The 17,618-nt window shown below is 28.2% G+C and overlaps 1 protein-coding gene across 1 annotated transcript in view; it reads left to right on the plus strand.

Moving 5' to 3' along the window:
- LOC107453111 (golgin subfamily A member 4-like) overlaps positions 1–17,413 on the plus strand; it is a 52,436-nt gene extending 35,023 nt beyond the window's left edge. Inside the window, exons 17-24 of the mRNA XM_071179234.1 lie at positions 2,213–2,242; positions 4,295–4,354; positions 5,417–5,503; positions 8,544–8,630; positions 9,456–9,524; positions 12,588–12,608; positions 15,001–15,131; positions 17,335–17,413. Coding sequence (XP_071035335.1) covers positions 2,213–2,242; positions 4,295–4,354; positions 5,417–5,503; positions 8,544–8,630; positions 9,456–9,524; positions 12,588–12,608; positions 15,001–15,124 — 478 coding nt within the window. The 3' untranslated portion in view covers positions 15,125–15,131; positions 17,335–17,413. The remainder of the gene's footprint in view (positions 1–2,212; positions 2,243–4,294; positions 4,355–5,416; positions 5,504–8,543; positions 8,631–9,455; positions 9,525–12,587; positions 12,609–15,000; positions 15,132–17,334) is intronic.
- The last annotated feature ends 205 nt before the right edge of the window (positions 17,414–17,618 follow it).

The raw sequence follows: 17,618 nt of genomic DNA on the forward strand, positions 1-17,618 counted from the left end.
AATATCAATATCGATATAAAAATAATATCAAAATTAAAATAATATCAAAATTAAAATAATATCAATATAAATTTAATATCAAAATATAATACACCATCTGTCGTGATCACCGACCTTATTTTATTTACTTTAGAAACCTATAAATTCAAAAAATATATTGCAATTATCAGATTGTATGTTTTGATAACTGCTTTTACAAGTTGTTGCAAACACAAACATTAGTCCCTAAAACCGATAAGTATGAATTTTAATATCGCGATGTATTCGGTAAAAATACCGAAAATTAGCAACATATTGCAATATTTTTCCAATTTAACTTATTTGTATTATATTATATAATTTATAATTATAATAATATTATAAGTCACAATAATATTATATTCTATAGCTATTGTTATGTATAGTACTCATATTATCTTTTTGATATGTTTTGTTATCGACAGTTATCGCGATGTTATTATATTGCATTCGAATGTTATCCTTAAATATCTCGCTTTTGTTGTATTTGATACACATATATGTGCTATCGGTATCAGGTTACCTGTCAGAAGCAGAATTTCACCGTTCTTGAACTGAACTTCAAAATAAACTGGTGTTGATGTTCTAATCCAATATTTCTCAATAAGGATTCGTCATAATTTGATAACATTTTTGCTTTTCTCTGTTTAAATATTAATTTTTAGCCCAAAATATGCACATTTTTTAACTTTATTTTTTAAAAGGTTTATAGATCATATAAAATCTGTCACCTATATTTTAATTCCTTGTCATTTAAAACGTTCCTAAACTAAATATTTAATGCATGTCAATATTAATTAATTATTTTTTACTATAATTAATGCTCTAATTATGTATACCAGTTCTCTATTTTAACACAAAGTATTTTCTCTGCACTCGAACCAAAATCTTCTTAATATGATTAAAATTACGTGCTCAAGCCACAAACTGCTCTAGTTTGATCAATTAATCACCAAGGCAATTTGATTTACTAATATTAGTAAATTGAAAACAGTGAAGAAACTTCCTTTAAAGAAATTCAGATCTTGGTTTAAAAAATCTCCAATCTTTTTTCTCATTGTTTAATTTCAGTTCTTAATCTCTCGTTTTTAAAAATCTCAGATCATTTTCTTTCAAATCTCAAATCAAGCTTACTGAAAAATACTGAATTCTTTTGTGAACAAAGCTATTGCTCCTTCTCAGTAATTTTAATAATCTAAAAACATTAAATTACAATAAAAAATACACTTTAACGAGTAAAACAAAATTTTATTTGATCACAAACGAATAAATATTTTTCAATAGAATGCCCTATTTTGCTTCCAGATTAAAAATAATGTTTTTACAGGATATTACGTAACTACCTCCCTTAATATGTACTTAAAAATCATTGTAAATGTAAGGTCTAAACATTATGCATATAAAAAGAAATGATTCAATATTCAAGTGATAAAGAGAAGAAAAAAACAATAACAAAATATTAAATAAATAATCCCAAGAAACTGAAGTGGAAAGATACATTTAACGATATAAAATTTCCTTCCCTTTATGAAGAATGCAATAAAAGCCGATATGCTTCAAGTGCTCAAAAATTGGCGGCCTTCCTCAAGACTGATCAAGCGTGAATGAGAAAATCAAAAGTGATTTAAAACGGAAAAATAAAAAAAAGTTGAAAATAAAGGTGAAGCACAAAACGGGAAAACCATGGTAGCGACATTGACTGAAAGAGAAAAGTATCAGAGCAAAATAATTTCCCCTATCAAAATCTTTTGCATCAATAATGAAGATGGAAGAATGAAAACCATTGAAACTTGTTTAATTGCCTAAGAAAATCTGTAGGCCTTTTTAACAAATCCTATACATCCTATAACAAATCCAATAACCCTTCTCTGTTTTTGTAGCAATGGGTATCACTGTTAAAAATATCACCTCTGATGTTATAAATATCAAAAGATCCTTTTTCTCTTGCTAAAAATATTATTTGTGAGCTCTAATGCGTAGGCTTTTTTGAGTTTAATTTTAACAAGGGTTCTTAAAATGTGCATTAACAGCAGTGATTACATAATACCCTGTATATTTCAGTATAATAATTAGAGATTTTCAGAATTCTTCCAAAATAGACTCCAAAATCTTGTTTTACTCATTAATCTTTATTATTTTAAGCTTTATCATTTTATAAGCAAATTATAAATGATACGTAATCTTTTTATTTCAGGGTTCCTTACAGTAGTCCAACCTACAGAAGGTAATTTTAGATACAATTATTAAATGAAGTGTTAAAAATATTTTTGAATATGTTTTTGCTCCACACATTTAAAATCTTTTTTTTTATATTTAGTTATATATTGTTAGCCCATCAATAATACTGTCCCCCTTATTTTAATTATTCAAATATTGCCTAGTTTATTTTTAGAGCAATTGCAAATAAAAAAAAAACTTTGTTATATGTAATCGGTTTTATTAATCTATGGTTTCTTTTCTTATAACTTTTAATATGTTTTCTGTAAAAATTTTAAACTCTTTTGTTTTAAACCGAAAATATACAATAATGTAAAGTTGTTCTATTTAAATTAGTCTTTTTTCTATTTTTATAGATTATCCTTAGAATATACAGCAATATAAAATAAAATAAATATACATTTTTTTAAATTTTCCATAAAAGCTAAAAAACATCAACTAAAAATATAGAGTATTATATAGTTAATTTATAAAATTCTTAATTATATAATAATTAATTTAGAAAGTAGTTAATTTATAAAAGTCTCTTTTTTTAATTATTTATATACTTTCTAAAATATCATCGTTTAAAATTAAAAAAAAACTACAGTAATAATATATTAGGGTTTTTTTCATCATTATACTATTCTTTCCTACTTTTTAACTATTTTCTAGATTAAGATTTAGAACATTTTTAAAACGAAAACATTCAGTATTATACCGTTATTTAATAAAATCTACTGTCCTGATTTTTAATTATATATATGCTTCTAAGAGCATAATTCGACCCATTGTTTTGAATTTAGTAGTAAATTATTTTTTCGTAAAATCCATTGTTTAAATTGTGCTAGTGCTTACAAAAATTATTGCTGAAATTTTTGTTTCAAAAGAAAATATATATTATCGTTAGTTTGTAAAATCCATTTTTCAGTTCAATCATTCTCTTGAGATTATTCTTGAAAAGGAAAATATTTATTATCTTATATTATTATAAATACCTTATTATGTACGCAAAATCAATTAAAATTCTTAAAAAGTAAATTGATGACGATACTTCACTAGCCTTTTATTTATAAGGTACCTCCCTATGGGTATTGATACAAGTACAGCAGACAAAATTTATTTTCGAATTCAAAATTAGGGAATTAAAAATAAAATATAAATCAAACAGTTCTAATGATATAATAAATGCAAACACTTGATCGTTTCAGGCTTTTTCCAATTCGTACGCATTTTTTTTTATAATTATATTTGGTCCTTCTAAATGCAAAAAAGCCAGTGTAGCAAGGATGACCTCAGAACTTAAAAATTATCAGTGTAAGGAATATCAAGCAAATGTATACATGGCAATGGCGTTTACTTTCAAACAATGCAGTGCTGAGAATATCGGATAAGTGTAAATCAGGCAACCTTAAAAACCAACATTTTAAAAAATACCATGCATTCTTTAACCTTCTTAACTTGGAAAAGAAAAGGAATTATCTAATCCCATTGGAAGATAGTTAAGGACTTGTTTTGCTTTTCCGCCTCTAGTTTGCATTCCAGTTTTATAGTTATTTTTGCTTTTTATCTTATAATATACATTAACTTAAACTTATTTTATAAAAAGCAAATCGAATTTCACTTATAATCTTGTAAAAGTTACTATTTCTTTTAATGAAAATAAAACAAAATAATGCATCGTTTTTTGTTAAACCATTTATTCACTTTATTTTCAACTAGTCACATGCAACTCGATATTGTTTCTGTCGAATGGAACGCACTAAAGGTCTTTGGAATGCACTAAAGACATAGATTTCTCAGCACATTTCTACATAATATTTCAAATATATAAATTTTGTTTTCAATTTTTTTTCTAGGCATATTTTTCCTTGTTAAATATATTTCTTTTTTAAATCTTATTTACGTAGATAAAGAAATCGTTTCCGAAAATATGCTTTAGCAGTTTGAAATTCTTCACAGAAAAAAAAGAAAATATTACTTTTTCAATATTTTTTTATTTAAGTTAAATAATTTTATGTTACTATGGATAATTTCCAGAGAGTTAATATAAACATTAAATTATTTGAATTCTTTTCAGCGCAACTGATAATACAGATATCCAAAGTCGTATGAAAATGTATTTGGCACCTATAAACAGGTATCTAAATTTTTCTAATTATTTTTTTTTTGAAAAACATAATGAACACTTTTTTTATGTTCACATTTAATTTAAGTATTTTTCAGCATTAATTAGAAGCTTATGCGAATTGTTTGTATTAAAATAACAAACGAAATAAGAAAACGGATGCAATAAAACAACTATAACAAGTATAAATCCAATAAGATATAAATGAGATGAAATATTTCAAAAAATGTGCTAAAATTTAAAAATAATAAAACATAAGAAAATAAACAAAACAAAGTAAGCAAAATAATAAATAAAAACGAAATTAATTGCAAAAATTGTAGAGATAAAGACTATTATATTATTATGCTGAATTTTACACGTGGATATAAAGCAATTCAAATCTACAGCTTTAAATTTAAATAGTAATACTAGTAATAGGAATAATACATTATTTACGACACACTAGCATAGTACAATGAGCTATTGGCTGTAGTCTGGGAATCATCCCTGAGGAGAATCCGAGAACATGCCATCACAATTTGATCCTCTGCTGAGGGGATGGCTTCATCGCTTTGAAAGCCTAAAGACCTATACGAAAATCTGGCATTTTAAGGTAGAATAGTTTAACAAGGACCTATATTGCTCACCCTCGCCCCTTAGCAGGCAAATCAAAATAGTCACGCACTCGCACACTGTCCACTGCCGGTGATATTTGGCTTCGGTGTTATGCTGGGAACCGTTTTTTACAATGGATCCACTGTGGGTTAAATTTATTTATAATATAATCAAATATATAAAGGCATAATAATGTTTATATGTGAATGTAAGTGACAAGAAATTATTTTTTCATGTATATATATATCTATATCTATCTATATATCGACGCATATAAAGAATAATTTTTATCTTAGGATAATTATTCTTTGTTCAGAAATATCGCCTTAAATTATACCAATAGATGTGTCTTGAAGAAGATTATTGGTTTTTTCCATTTATAGTTTCCTCTTTATATTATATATATATATATGATGCAAGTTTTCCAAATTATTCAATTACCAAAATTACATTTCTTTCTTTTTTTAATTTTTTTAGGACTTCTAAAAAAGAAAAGATGTTTACTCCAATACCTAAACCAGAAAGCAATTCCAATCAAAGGGATATTTACTTTACAAACTTGAAGTAATTTTCAAACAAAATTACTAGCAAAAATTAATAAACTAATTTTAATTTTAATTCATTTGAAAAGTACTGAAGTAAATTTAGTGAGATGAATTATTTAAAAAAAATTTATTAGCATTTATACCAAATATTCGTATTTTATATATATGAAGATTAAATTTCTAAAACACTTTTGAAATTTCGGAGTAATCATAATGATTAGCTTCCTTCGTCTTAATTCTGTGAAAAATTAAGCTCATTTCTTTTAAATTTATTTAATAAATTCAAACTCAAGAAGCCAACAAGGCAATTAGATGTACAGCATGTCCCATAAATGTTGCTAGCATGTCCCGTAATCCCGTACAGCATGTCCCGTAAAACTTCTAGGGGAGGTAGAGCACTTTAAAAGGGTTAAGGATTTCATAGCAACCCATGATCGGTATTGTTATCGTACGCTTGTAAGGGAGTTTCAGTATTGTGAACTATTTCGTTGTATACCTATGAACAAGTACTTTTATTTATCCAAATTATCTAAATTTCATTTTTTCTAATAGTTATTGTCACTAATTGCATTCAAATAAATTCAGAAATAGCTGTTTTATCTTTATTTTATAATTTGGCAACTAACTTGATAAGCTCCCAAAATCATTAAATTCATTAAAAAACATCTAAATCTGGGACTATTTGAATGCAATTTTCGTCGCTAATTATTTAAAAACATAAAATTAACGGGAAATTTGGATATTTTAGATAAATAAATGTACCTGTCAAAAGGACATGAGTAATATGCTCACAATAGAAAAGCTCTCCGAACGAAATATGATGGCATTTTTGATCGCGGGTTGCTATTCGATTCTTCATCCATTTAACCTCCCATAGAATTTTGTCGCTGCATTTATGAGACATCCATATATTTGAGTGGGTTGAAGTAAATCATTTAGAATTAGTGTGAAAATGTAATCTACTACCATCAATGAGAAGTATGTAAATACTTATGACTTCGCATTTATGTCTTCTGGTGCTTCAATGGTACCAACATATTAATTGATTCGTTGAGATGACAGAATTGAATCTTCTGGATAGATTCTATCAATCGATTGGATGATTCTATTAATTCAGATTAGTAGATTCAGTAGAATAGTCAATTCAGATTATATCAATGGATGATGACACTATATCGTTAGCAGATGGTAAATTTTTAGCACTGCTGCAAGTAATTTTGAAAAATCTTTGGGCTTCCTTTTTATTTTATTTTGAATTTTCAAAATTTTTAAATTTTTATTCTTCGTTGTAAGACTCTGCATTCTTCCTTACAATGATAAAGGATCAAATTACGGTAAAAGTACCGGCACTTTAGATGTGTGATCCGTAAAATACATCTATCTATAAAATCTATTTTTACCGGTTAATCCATTTTTACTGTAAAATATTACATCGCGATTTTTACAGTAATATTTATTTAATTAGAGTGATTTTGTAATTTCATGGTAATTATTACTGTCAAAATTAATATATATCAGTATTTCCTTTCATAACATAATCCAGTGAAAGTGGATTTTACGCTAAAAAGTACCTGCACTCCGAGTGTTGGTATTTTTTACTGTAATTTCATCCGGACAAGACCCAAAAATAATTATAATGCACCAGTCACCGGATTTAAAAAAGTAGTTATTGCAATCCATTTTCTTCAGAATTTTCTGGAAGATTTATTTTTCATTTTTAAAATGATAACATAACTTCTGCATTTTAATATCATTCTCTGATTATAAATTTAATGTGAAATAATTCAACCCATTGCAACAGATCAAAAAATTAAATTTACATGTCTACATAAATGCATGATTATCGTGCTGTGGTATGATTATAATTGATTTCTCAATTCTCATTCCACTTCCACGTGAGAAAATTATGTTTCTAAAAAGTAAAAATTGACGAGTATGATAATCCCATCATTTTTTAAAACTTCAACAGATTTAGGTATTTGAAGTCACTAAACGGAACACAAGGATAAAAACTACTAAACAATTTAAAATAAATATTCCCAATAAAACTGAAGCTGTATAATACATGATTAAAATCTTCATTTGCTTCAAAAATATGCAAATTAGAAATAACAGTCAACATGGTTCAAGCTCTCAAAAACAATAGCCCATTTTTAGGACATGCCAGACGTGAATGAGAGGAAGCAAAAGTGATCTGAAATACAAAATATAAAGTTGCCAACAAAAAAATTTAAAAATAAAGGCAAAAAACAAAACTAGAAAACTACAGTAGTCGAGAGAAAGAAAGAAATGAAAAACAGAGCAAGAAAAACCATAGTGGCCGAGATGAGCGAATCAGGGTAAAATGCATTTACAAGCACTATGAAAAGGCGGTGAGGAACTATTGTCGTTAATAGTCCTGAAATGCCTTTAAAAGTATTAACATCAGCTCATCACCGCTACTCTATAGAGCAATGAACTGCATTTTGTCCATATCTGCCCCTCTCAGCTACTGTAGTTTATCTTGTTTTGTATTTTATTATGCCATTTAAGCATACACATGTGAAATATTTTTAAACAATGTTTTCAGTAATACCAAATTTGATCTTCATACTTCACCGTTCATGCATAAGGCGTAGAGCAATTTCGAAATCTTACCACCAATTTTATTGCAGATTTGGATTTCCCAAAAAATAGCATCCTGATTTGAATGAGTGGTCCATACATTTTCGTTCACATATGGCACTGCAAACAAAAAATTAAAATGAGGTATAAAATCAAAAACCTAATTTGGAAAAGGGACTACTTTAGTCACTTAAATGATTTTGAGTTTATAGTTTTGTGAAATTAATATTGATTGTACACACTGACAAATTATAAGAAATTGAATTCCTTTGTGGGATTAAATTGAGAGATAACTTTTAAAATGTGGTTTTATTGTGATAAACGAACAGAATTTGACTAATCACACGAAATTAGCATTCACTTAGCCTGATATTGGTAAAGTAACGTTTATATTTTCTGTTAAGTTTATATGAATTTAATTAAGCAATATAACACTTTTTTTATTCATCTTTAAGAATTAATCTTGAGAAAGAATCTGAGGAAAGTCTTTCTGCGACACGGAGTGCAAGCATATCTACTGAAGGGTCAGCAAAACTTTCTAAGTATGAACTTTATTTCTCTTGCTTAATATAAAATTTAATTTTTTAATTTAAGTTATCCCAATACGAAACTATAAATTATATTCTATTCAAACAATCTTATTACCTAGATGAGAAAGAAAATCTTCTCAAAATCAGATGAACCATTATTTAGTTAAATAACGGTGAAAGGGAATTAAAACGATAAAAAAAAGAGCATTGCATTAAGCCAAACGAAGTAAAAGGCAATAGTCTTTTTCACTCATTCAACGTTCAAGCTATTTTTTTAATCACTTTTATTGCAACAGATACTATTTTTTAAATTTGTTATGAGCTTTTCCGTGATTTGCAATCATCAGATTTAAATATTATTATTGCTTTGAATCAATTAAATTATTGTATTTATATTATATTCCATACTTGAGTAATATCCCTTTACCTTAAAGTAAAGTTCAGTGCAAGGAATACCGGGCAAAGACAATTTACTTTTAAAATATCCGTATTGAATACCAATCAATGTGAGAGACATATATTATCAAGGTTAAGCTGGTTATAATAATAGAGATTTTTTATCAAATTAAGCAAAATGAAATATTAACGTGTTTGCATGTCATTCAATTAATACTAATTAATCTCTTAATGATACTAGTTAAAAGTATAAAATAATTATTTTATTTATTATTGGCATTGTATGCCATGCTTAAGAAATGTGTGAAATGCTGATTCATTTCATGCCTCTGCAATTTTGATTTTATGCGTTTTTATAGACGATATCAAGGTATTGTATACAATGCCGGATTTTTCACTTTTCCGACGATACATGCATACTATAATTTGATTTAATTTCAGATCCGTATTGCCTGATAATAATGTCGGAAAGGAATCCATGCGTGATCTTCAAAATTTCCCTCCGCTACGGTAAATATATATATTTATTTATATTGGCCTCTCAAACCCATGTAAATTTCATAATTATTCTGAATGATTCTGCAATCCTGTTTAATGAAACTTATTTGCTCTTCCTTATAATACAATTCACAATATTCAACTTTATCGTAAGACAAAATCTTTTAATTGTCACTGAAGTATCATCTTAGCTAATTTCCTTTTTGTTACTCATTGGCCTACTATGAGTAAATTTCGTTGTAAAATGTTTTATATTTTTCAGAAACATAAGGAAGCACATAAGCTCATTTTTTCATACATATTTTATCTTTAAGCTTAGCCAGATTGATTTTGAGATCCCGGGTGAAAAATGTCAAATTAAATCTAACATTAAGAACATCACTTTTAACCGCTGGAGAGATGACTGGAGGTCTAGTGACAAGGGAAGACAAATCTATAAATTTTTAAGGACCCTAGTATAAAGCGCCTGCAGACCAATTTTTACTTAAACCAGCTCCTTACTGGCCACGGAGTGTTCGGGACCTATCAACAAAAATATTTCAGGAAATCAGCTTCATGCAATTACTGTGGAGTGAGACAGGACATTAAACATCTAATTAAGTACTGCCCAAGATTCCGGACACTTCGTGGAACCCACATAAATAACTACGAAGAGGAACACCAATTCTTTGCCATATTGACCAGCAGGAAAATTGTGACTCAAATTATTAAACAAACCCTCGAGGACATTTTAGCCCTAGATCAACTGACCCCAGTCATGAACCAACAATAGAACATGTCATCATTAATTTATACTAATCAACTTTTAGCCTTACATTTTGAAATTTTATCTACTTTTGATTTTAGACTTCATCGACTNTTATAATACAATTCACAATATTCAACTTTATCGTAAGACAAAATCTTTTAATTGTCACTGAAGTATCATCTTAGCTAATTTCCTTTTTGTTACTCATTGGCCTACTATGAGTAAATTTCGTTGTAAAATGTTTTATATTTTTCAGAAACATAAGGAAGCACATAAGCTCATTTTTTCATACATATTTTATCTTTAAGCTTAGCCAGATTGATTTTGAGATCCCGGGTGAAAAATGTCAAATTAAATCTTACATTAAGAACATCACTTTTAACCACTGGAGAGATGACTGGAGGTCTAGTGACAAGGGAAGACAAATCTATAAATTTTTAAGGACCCTAGCATAAAGCGCCTGCAGACCAATTTTTACTTAAACCAGCTCCTTACTGGCTACGGAGTGTTCGGGACCTATCAACAAAAATATTTCAGGAAATCAGCTTCATGCAATTACTGTGGAGTGAGACAGGACATTAAACATCTAATTAAGTACTGCCCAAGATTCCGGACACTTTGTGGAACCCACATAAACAACTACGAAGAGGATCACCAATTCCATGCTATATTAACCTGCATGAAAATTGTGACTCAAATTATTATACGAACCCTCGAGGACATTTTAGCCCCAGATCAACTGACCCCAGTCATGAACCAACAATAGAACATGTCATCATTAATTTATACTAATCAACTTTTAGCCTTACATTTTGAAATTTTATCTACTTTTGATTTTAGACTTCATCGACTTCCAGTCAGACTTTTACTTTTAGATATTTACACTTAGGACTTTTAGCTTTCATCGATTTTAGTTTTAAGATTTTTTTATCTCTTGTTTCCTTATTATTATAATTATTATAATCATTTATTTCCGACATTTATTACGGCCCTATTGGATTTCATTGCCTTTAAAACATGTTTTTAATTGTCAAATGTTATAGTTAATCCACTTTTAACTGATCACCACCACTGTCATTTGGCATAATTTTACTGTAATTTTAGTTTTTAGAGAAATTTGTTAATGTAATAATTTAACTTTTATCTCCGTATACCCCCCTGGGGAGGGTCGGAGTTCAGCCTATCTTATACATATTTCATCTTTACTATTTTAATGAGAATTTTTCGGGCTGAATATGTTTTACTTTGCTAATAACTCTTTATTTGTTCTGCTAGTTTGCCTTAGTCTAAAAATGAGACTAGCCATTCTGTCAAGTAATTTACTAGTTATTACAAATCCATTAATCTATTTACTGTATTTAAAATACTTTTTAACCTATCCCAAAAATGTCATTCTCTTCCCTACTAAATGCAGAGACGTCTTTGAGATTAACCTGTATTTTTTATAATAAATTGGCCAGCAGCATCTTCTATCGCTTATCCATCTATCGAGATACCATCACTTACGTCCATTAATCTTCTTATCCACTAAGTATATCACTTACCACTAGCTCTGTTTACTTTCACATCAATTTTTGATTTACGCATACATGGATGGGTGCATCACCGAGCAAGCTGGAACCACTGTTACCTGAATTTAGGCAACAAATGGATTGAAGTTTTTTCTGTATGCAGGACTTTAATAGCAAGAACAAATATTTAGACTAAATAGTTATACTTTTGGCATTAAATAATAATGATTTTTTTTAATATTTATCGATAGGTATTCCAAGCATGAACTTGAACGATATGAAAAATCATTTAAAAAACTGGATGGAAATATAAATTGCTGGCTAATAAACGAAATATTAAAAAAAAACAGTTTGACAAATACGTGTTGAAAAATTCAACAAATGTTGCTAATAAATAATAAACGCTATAAAGCAATACTTTTAAAATAATCACTGTTTATAGAAACGACTTGGCGCAATATGTGAACCAAATTAAAGGGCATTCTTGCAAGTATTTCAAGGGGTAAGGACGGTCGTAACAAATGTGGTAACAAAACATGTTGTTTAATTGTTGTTGTGTTTTTTTGAGTGGTCGAAGCTATTTTTTGATGAATTTTCTAACAAATTGAGAAACTGTGTAAAATATCTAGTTGTCTAATCAGAGCGCAGCTAAGTGTAAATTTCCATCTCCTTCCCTTCCTCGTTTTTTAAATCATTGTGCATTTTTGGAACACTCTGTAATTTAAGTACCAAATATGCTATTATTATCAATATTGCTGCTATAACTAATTAGTTTATCTAAGTTGGAAATCATATATTATATTTCTTTTGCTTTAGGATGATGCCAGACCCATCAAGGTAACACATTTTTTAAATTCATCCTCATTTACTAAACAATTGAAAAATTAACTATTAATTTTTAAGATCCTATCCATACATATGCATTAAAGACTTGAAAAATTTTGCGAAGTATACTTGGTGGAATCTAGGTAAATGGTTCAATGAGAAGAAGAAATAATTTAGAGTTTTACAGGAATTTTAAATATGTTATAAAATTAATCAAACTCTAGCTAATTAAATAAGCTAATCACCTGGCAAGAATGCATGAAGATCGATGCTGTAAGAAAGATTTTTTGGCAAATCCCATGAAAAAAAAGACCTCTATGTAAGATCCCGCTAATATAAATCGATTTTGTTGAGAATGGCTTAAACATTCTTAGGATAAAGAGTTGGAGCGTAGTTGCCAAATGTAGAGATGTCTGGAAAAGACCAGGACCCAACCAGGTCTGTCGAGCCACTGAAAAAGAGGACGAAGAACTATTCCTTTATACTACAGTTGATTATATGACCCAATTTAAAAAAGTTGGAAAAAAACACTGAAAAATATCCTTCATTAAAAAAAATCATAACGCTTTCACACAGGCTTTCTTAAATGTTTCTTTGAAAGTATCTTTGAAAATTTGTCCTTTTGCATGAAAATGAAATAATTCGGAAACATTTTCTTAAATAATTCTATTTTAATTGAAAAAGAGTTTAAATATTTCTTCTGTTTGATAGCCAGATTATTTAAAAGAACTTTTTAAGTCACCCGATTACCTTTGGAGACAAAATTTTGAAATTTCAACTTAGAAAGCTTTTATTTGGATTTATGTATGTATTATACACTAAAACATAGTGTAAATACCAAAACAATATGAGGAAAGAAATTTTCAGAAAATATGAAGAACTGGTCAAAAAAGACCAAAAAGTCGAACTCTTTTCAAAATCTATAAGAATCTACAAAATCTACAAAATTACATAGCTTTGTTGATTTTAATTATTTTTTATCATTCTTGCTTTATAATAATAAACATTAAAACTCAACTAAAGCAGGTACACAGACATAATATGAATATTCAGATGTATCGAGCTTATTTGGCACAAAAAGACCAGAAAACCAAATTAGTTATTTTTATTTCTGCTCTGAAGTATAAAAAAAATAGTTTAACCAATTAGTTTTTAATCTACAGCCTAAACATTTGTAAAGAAAACGTTCATGCAAACTTTTAAGTAATACGAACAAAAATACTTCGAGATATTTCCTTTATCAACCAAAAATTTAAATTTGAGGAAAAAGACAAAAAAAGTCGCAATTTTCATTGTAATAACCAAAATAAATTATTTTTTAAATCATCACAACTTCAGTTTGATTTGACGTAGACCTAGAAACAAAACTCAAATGGTTTTAGAAAGATAAAAATTCTTATTTTTGTTTGTATGTAAAAAAAAAACAACAGAAAAACGATCTTTTAGTCAAAATTGGCTTACAAAAGGTAGTTGAGTAGCCTTAACAGTTATTTGCAATTTCGGCTGTGTGTCATAACTTGTACTAGAATAAGACTTCCAATTACTGAAGACCTTGTTTCAAACCCCCAAAAAAAGATTAAAGTGGGTTCGAAATTTTAACGTTGCATAATATTTCTCAAATAAAGAGATGAAATCACTAAACTGAATGCAAGTCATTATTTTCATATTAACTGCATAATATGCTAATTTGGTAAATAAGTGTGATCAACATTTTTAGGTCATTACAATTTAAACATATGTAGTATATGAGACGCTTTAGAAACGTAAAGGAAACACTTCAAAAGCATTTACCGAAAGACAGATATTTGTACAGTTTAATAAGTAAATGAAAACATTTCCAAGACTTGCTAAAACTTTTTTAACAACAATTTTTATTTATTTGTTTCACATATTTACAAAAACTTTGTGCCATGTGGGTAATGATTAATACTAATAATTAACTTCCGAAGTTATATAATGGACTATTAATGAAACTGCATAGTGAATAATTAAACTCACCTCTGATACACAGTAATACTTCGATATCAAAGTAGTGCTAATCAACCAGAGTGCTTAAATTTTTGAAAAAATTGTATGATTCATATAACTGTTCAATTAAATTGCATGACATCTTAACGTAAAAACAGCCTTTTATATTGAATTTATTTACAGACAAACAGTTCGACATCAAAATTATGCAAACTATTAAGAAATCTGTTTAATTTCTATAGAATACTTCCTTAATAATATAAAATAAAAGCGTCCATTGTAAATAAATTATCGTCCTGTTTAAATAAATTTTTTCTCTAGATTCATTAACATAGAAATACTTATTGAATTTCAAGCTGATTTTAAGCTTTGTAAGCACCGCTTTCTAGTATTTTGAACTTTATTTTAGCAACTAAAATTCTTATTTTCCCGGTAGACGAGGTAAATTAACTCCAGTGTTTCTGCCAGAACCAAATGATGATATAATCAGGTTACCGCTTCCATATTCACCTGAAAATAGTACTGAGGATGTTGAGAGTACTAAAAGTACAATCTCCTAGTGATAAGGTAAGTCTTCTTTAAATAATTATTGATTATTAAAAAATACTTTTAAATTTTTAAAAAAGAACATAATTGGAGAGAAAATCGCATACCCTTACAAAATAATCGTATATTATTTTTACCATCTTACAAAATAAAATAAAAATTCCAATTTAGTCACATTTTACTATTCTCCTTGTTTATGTTAAGTTACGGAGACATTTATTAGCATAAATTACACGCTTTGAATTACATGAAGAGAAAACTACACATATTGTTCCTAGAAATTTAATACTATGTATTTTGTTCCCAAAATCTGTTACGAATACGCTGAAATTTTTCAAGTTCAGCAATTTGTTTTAAAAATATTCGAAATTTCAATTTCAAATTAAATCTAAACGAAATTAAAGAATGAATTTTGGCCAGTAAAAAGGTAAAACTGCTTAAACACGTTAAATACTGAAATTTCAAAAAATACTGAAAAAACCAAAAAATTGTCTTCAAATTTATTTTGCAGTCGTCATTAAAATATGTTTCATATGTTTTTTGTCCTCACAGTACTCACAGTTTACAAGAAAAATCTGATTGAAGAAAACCTTAACGCTGTTTTCCTGCAAATGTTAAAGTATAGGTTAGTTGTGTATTCATATTTTCAAAGAATTACATTTTCCACCCAAAATTAAGGAATATAGTATTTAAGGTACTTTGAAAAAAACGACCATCACCAATTTGATATTAATGAAATAACACTTACACAATAAGACAATCGAACTTTCATAACTTCGTTGTAAGCTTTATATATAATTGGTGACCCTAATTTCATTTGATAATTTCTGAAAGATTTTCTGAAAAATCTAGCAATATAGCAGAAACCACGTCTGATCTGTTCTTTAAGGTAAGGATAGTAGGGTGGATGGAAATGGGATTGTCACAAACTGACATAAAAATGTGCATCATAGTGTAGTCCAATTACTGACCAGTTTTAATCCGACTGCCCTATTTCTAAACAAATTCCAATCTGACTACGACTTACAATACCGTATTCTAGCTCATTCGACCCAAAAGAAGAGAAGCATAAACGTGCCTCGGTTCATTACATTTTGGAGCATCAGGAACAAGAATACCAACTGCGAATTTGCCAAAACATCAGCAAAATAAAGAATTCAATTCAAAACTACTTGTTGTGCGTCTGTCCCCACGCCGACAACTAAGATGTACCCTTTTATCTTGTACGAGAGAACTTATTTCCTAGACCAAAAAGCAACTGACTCTTGTACTCATCACAGACTTGTGCAGATACACTGGAGAACGATTCAGAGTGTCTTCTGATCTGGAAAGAGTAAAATACCAGCCTCAATCGATCCAAAATTGTCTAGAAATATAGTTAGACAAGTTGTGGAATCATGGTTTGGACAGATAACGAGTCACATTGACCAGCAAATGCTAGTGGCCCTATGAACGAACTCTGAATAGTTTGAGACATAAGGGCGAGATCCTAAATCCATATGCCGCTTCTGTTAGTGATAGTTTTATTCGGATGGAAGTTATGACATGATCTCATAAATCTGTGAGATCTCATAAATCAAATGTTTGGATCAATCTTGGGAAATAAGATGCTATAAGTTCACCACTGTCCTTACATGAAATGTAACTTCATGTCTCATATTTGTTCCCCATTTCGGCATACCTTACAGTTTGAAGTGGAGAAATTCCTTACTATAATTCTTTTTTTTTCAACTGTTCCATGCCAATTTTCTTCATAAAACTGTTCCCTATGCACTGTTTTGCACAAGGAGGAACTTTTTTTTAAATGTGTTTTTCTTTTATTATAATTCATATATATGTTTGAATTTGAGTAAATATATATAAACTGTTTAGTGAACATTTTCCCAAATTTCACTTTTTATGCTTATTTTTAAATTCTACTTACAAAACAAGTGTATCTTAATTTTTACTGTCTAATTACATAAGAATTAATTTTATATTTTGCACCAATTACAAATGATAGTTTCAAAAATATGTTTGTACAAACGATACCTTCATATGCCATATTTTATCCAAAACTTATACAGTTTAAAAAAAATATTATTTTGTAAGCAAATGATTATACATTTAAAAAAATAATAAAATTTATATTTTTATTATTTAGTGGATTATAACATAGAATTGATTTTCAGACTATTTTCTTTAGACAATTTGTAACTGTTTACTTTTCTTCATTAATTTTTAGGTTTCAGAAATATTAGAAGACCACACATCATTTTTTAAAAAAAAACACTTTCAACTTTAAAATGAAGAATTAAAATTATTATTCTCAAATCTTTGTGTTTGATTGATTATTTGATTAATACTTTTGGAAACTTTAAAACTGCTCTATCACGCATCATGCTACCAATAAATTTATGGTACTTAATTCCATTTAGAAATTGTTTTAAATTGCATTTGTACTTAATATGTAATCAGTAGGAAGTATTGTAAATAAACTGGACATACACTATCATCAATTAAATTCAA

This window comes from Parasteatoda tepidariorum, chromosome 3, assembly GCF_043381705.1.
Source record: "Parasteatoda tepidariorum isolate YZ-2023 chromosome 3, CAS_Ptep_4.0, whole genome shotgun sequence".
Classification (NCBI taxonomy): Eukaryota; Metazoa; Arthropoda; class Arachnida; order Araneae; family Theridiidae; genus Parasteatoda; species Parasteatoda tepidariorum.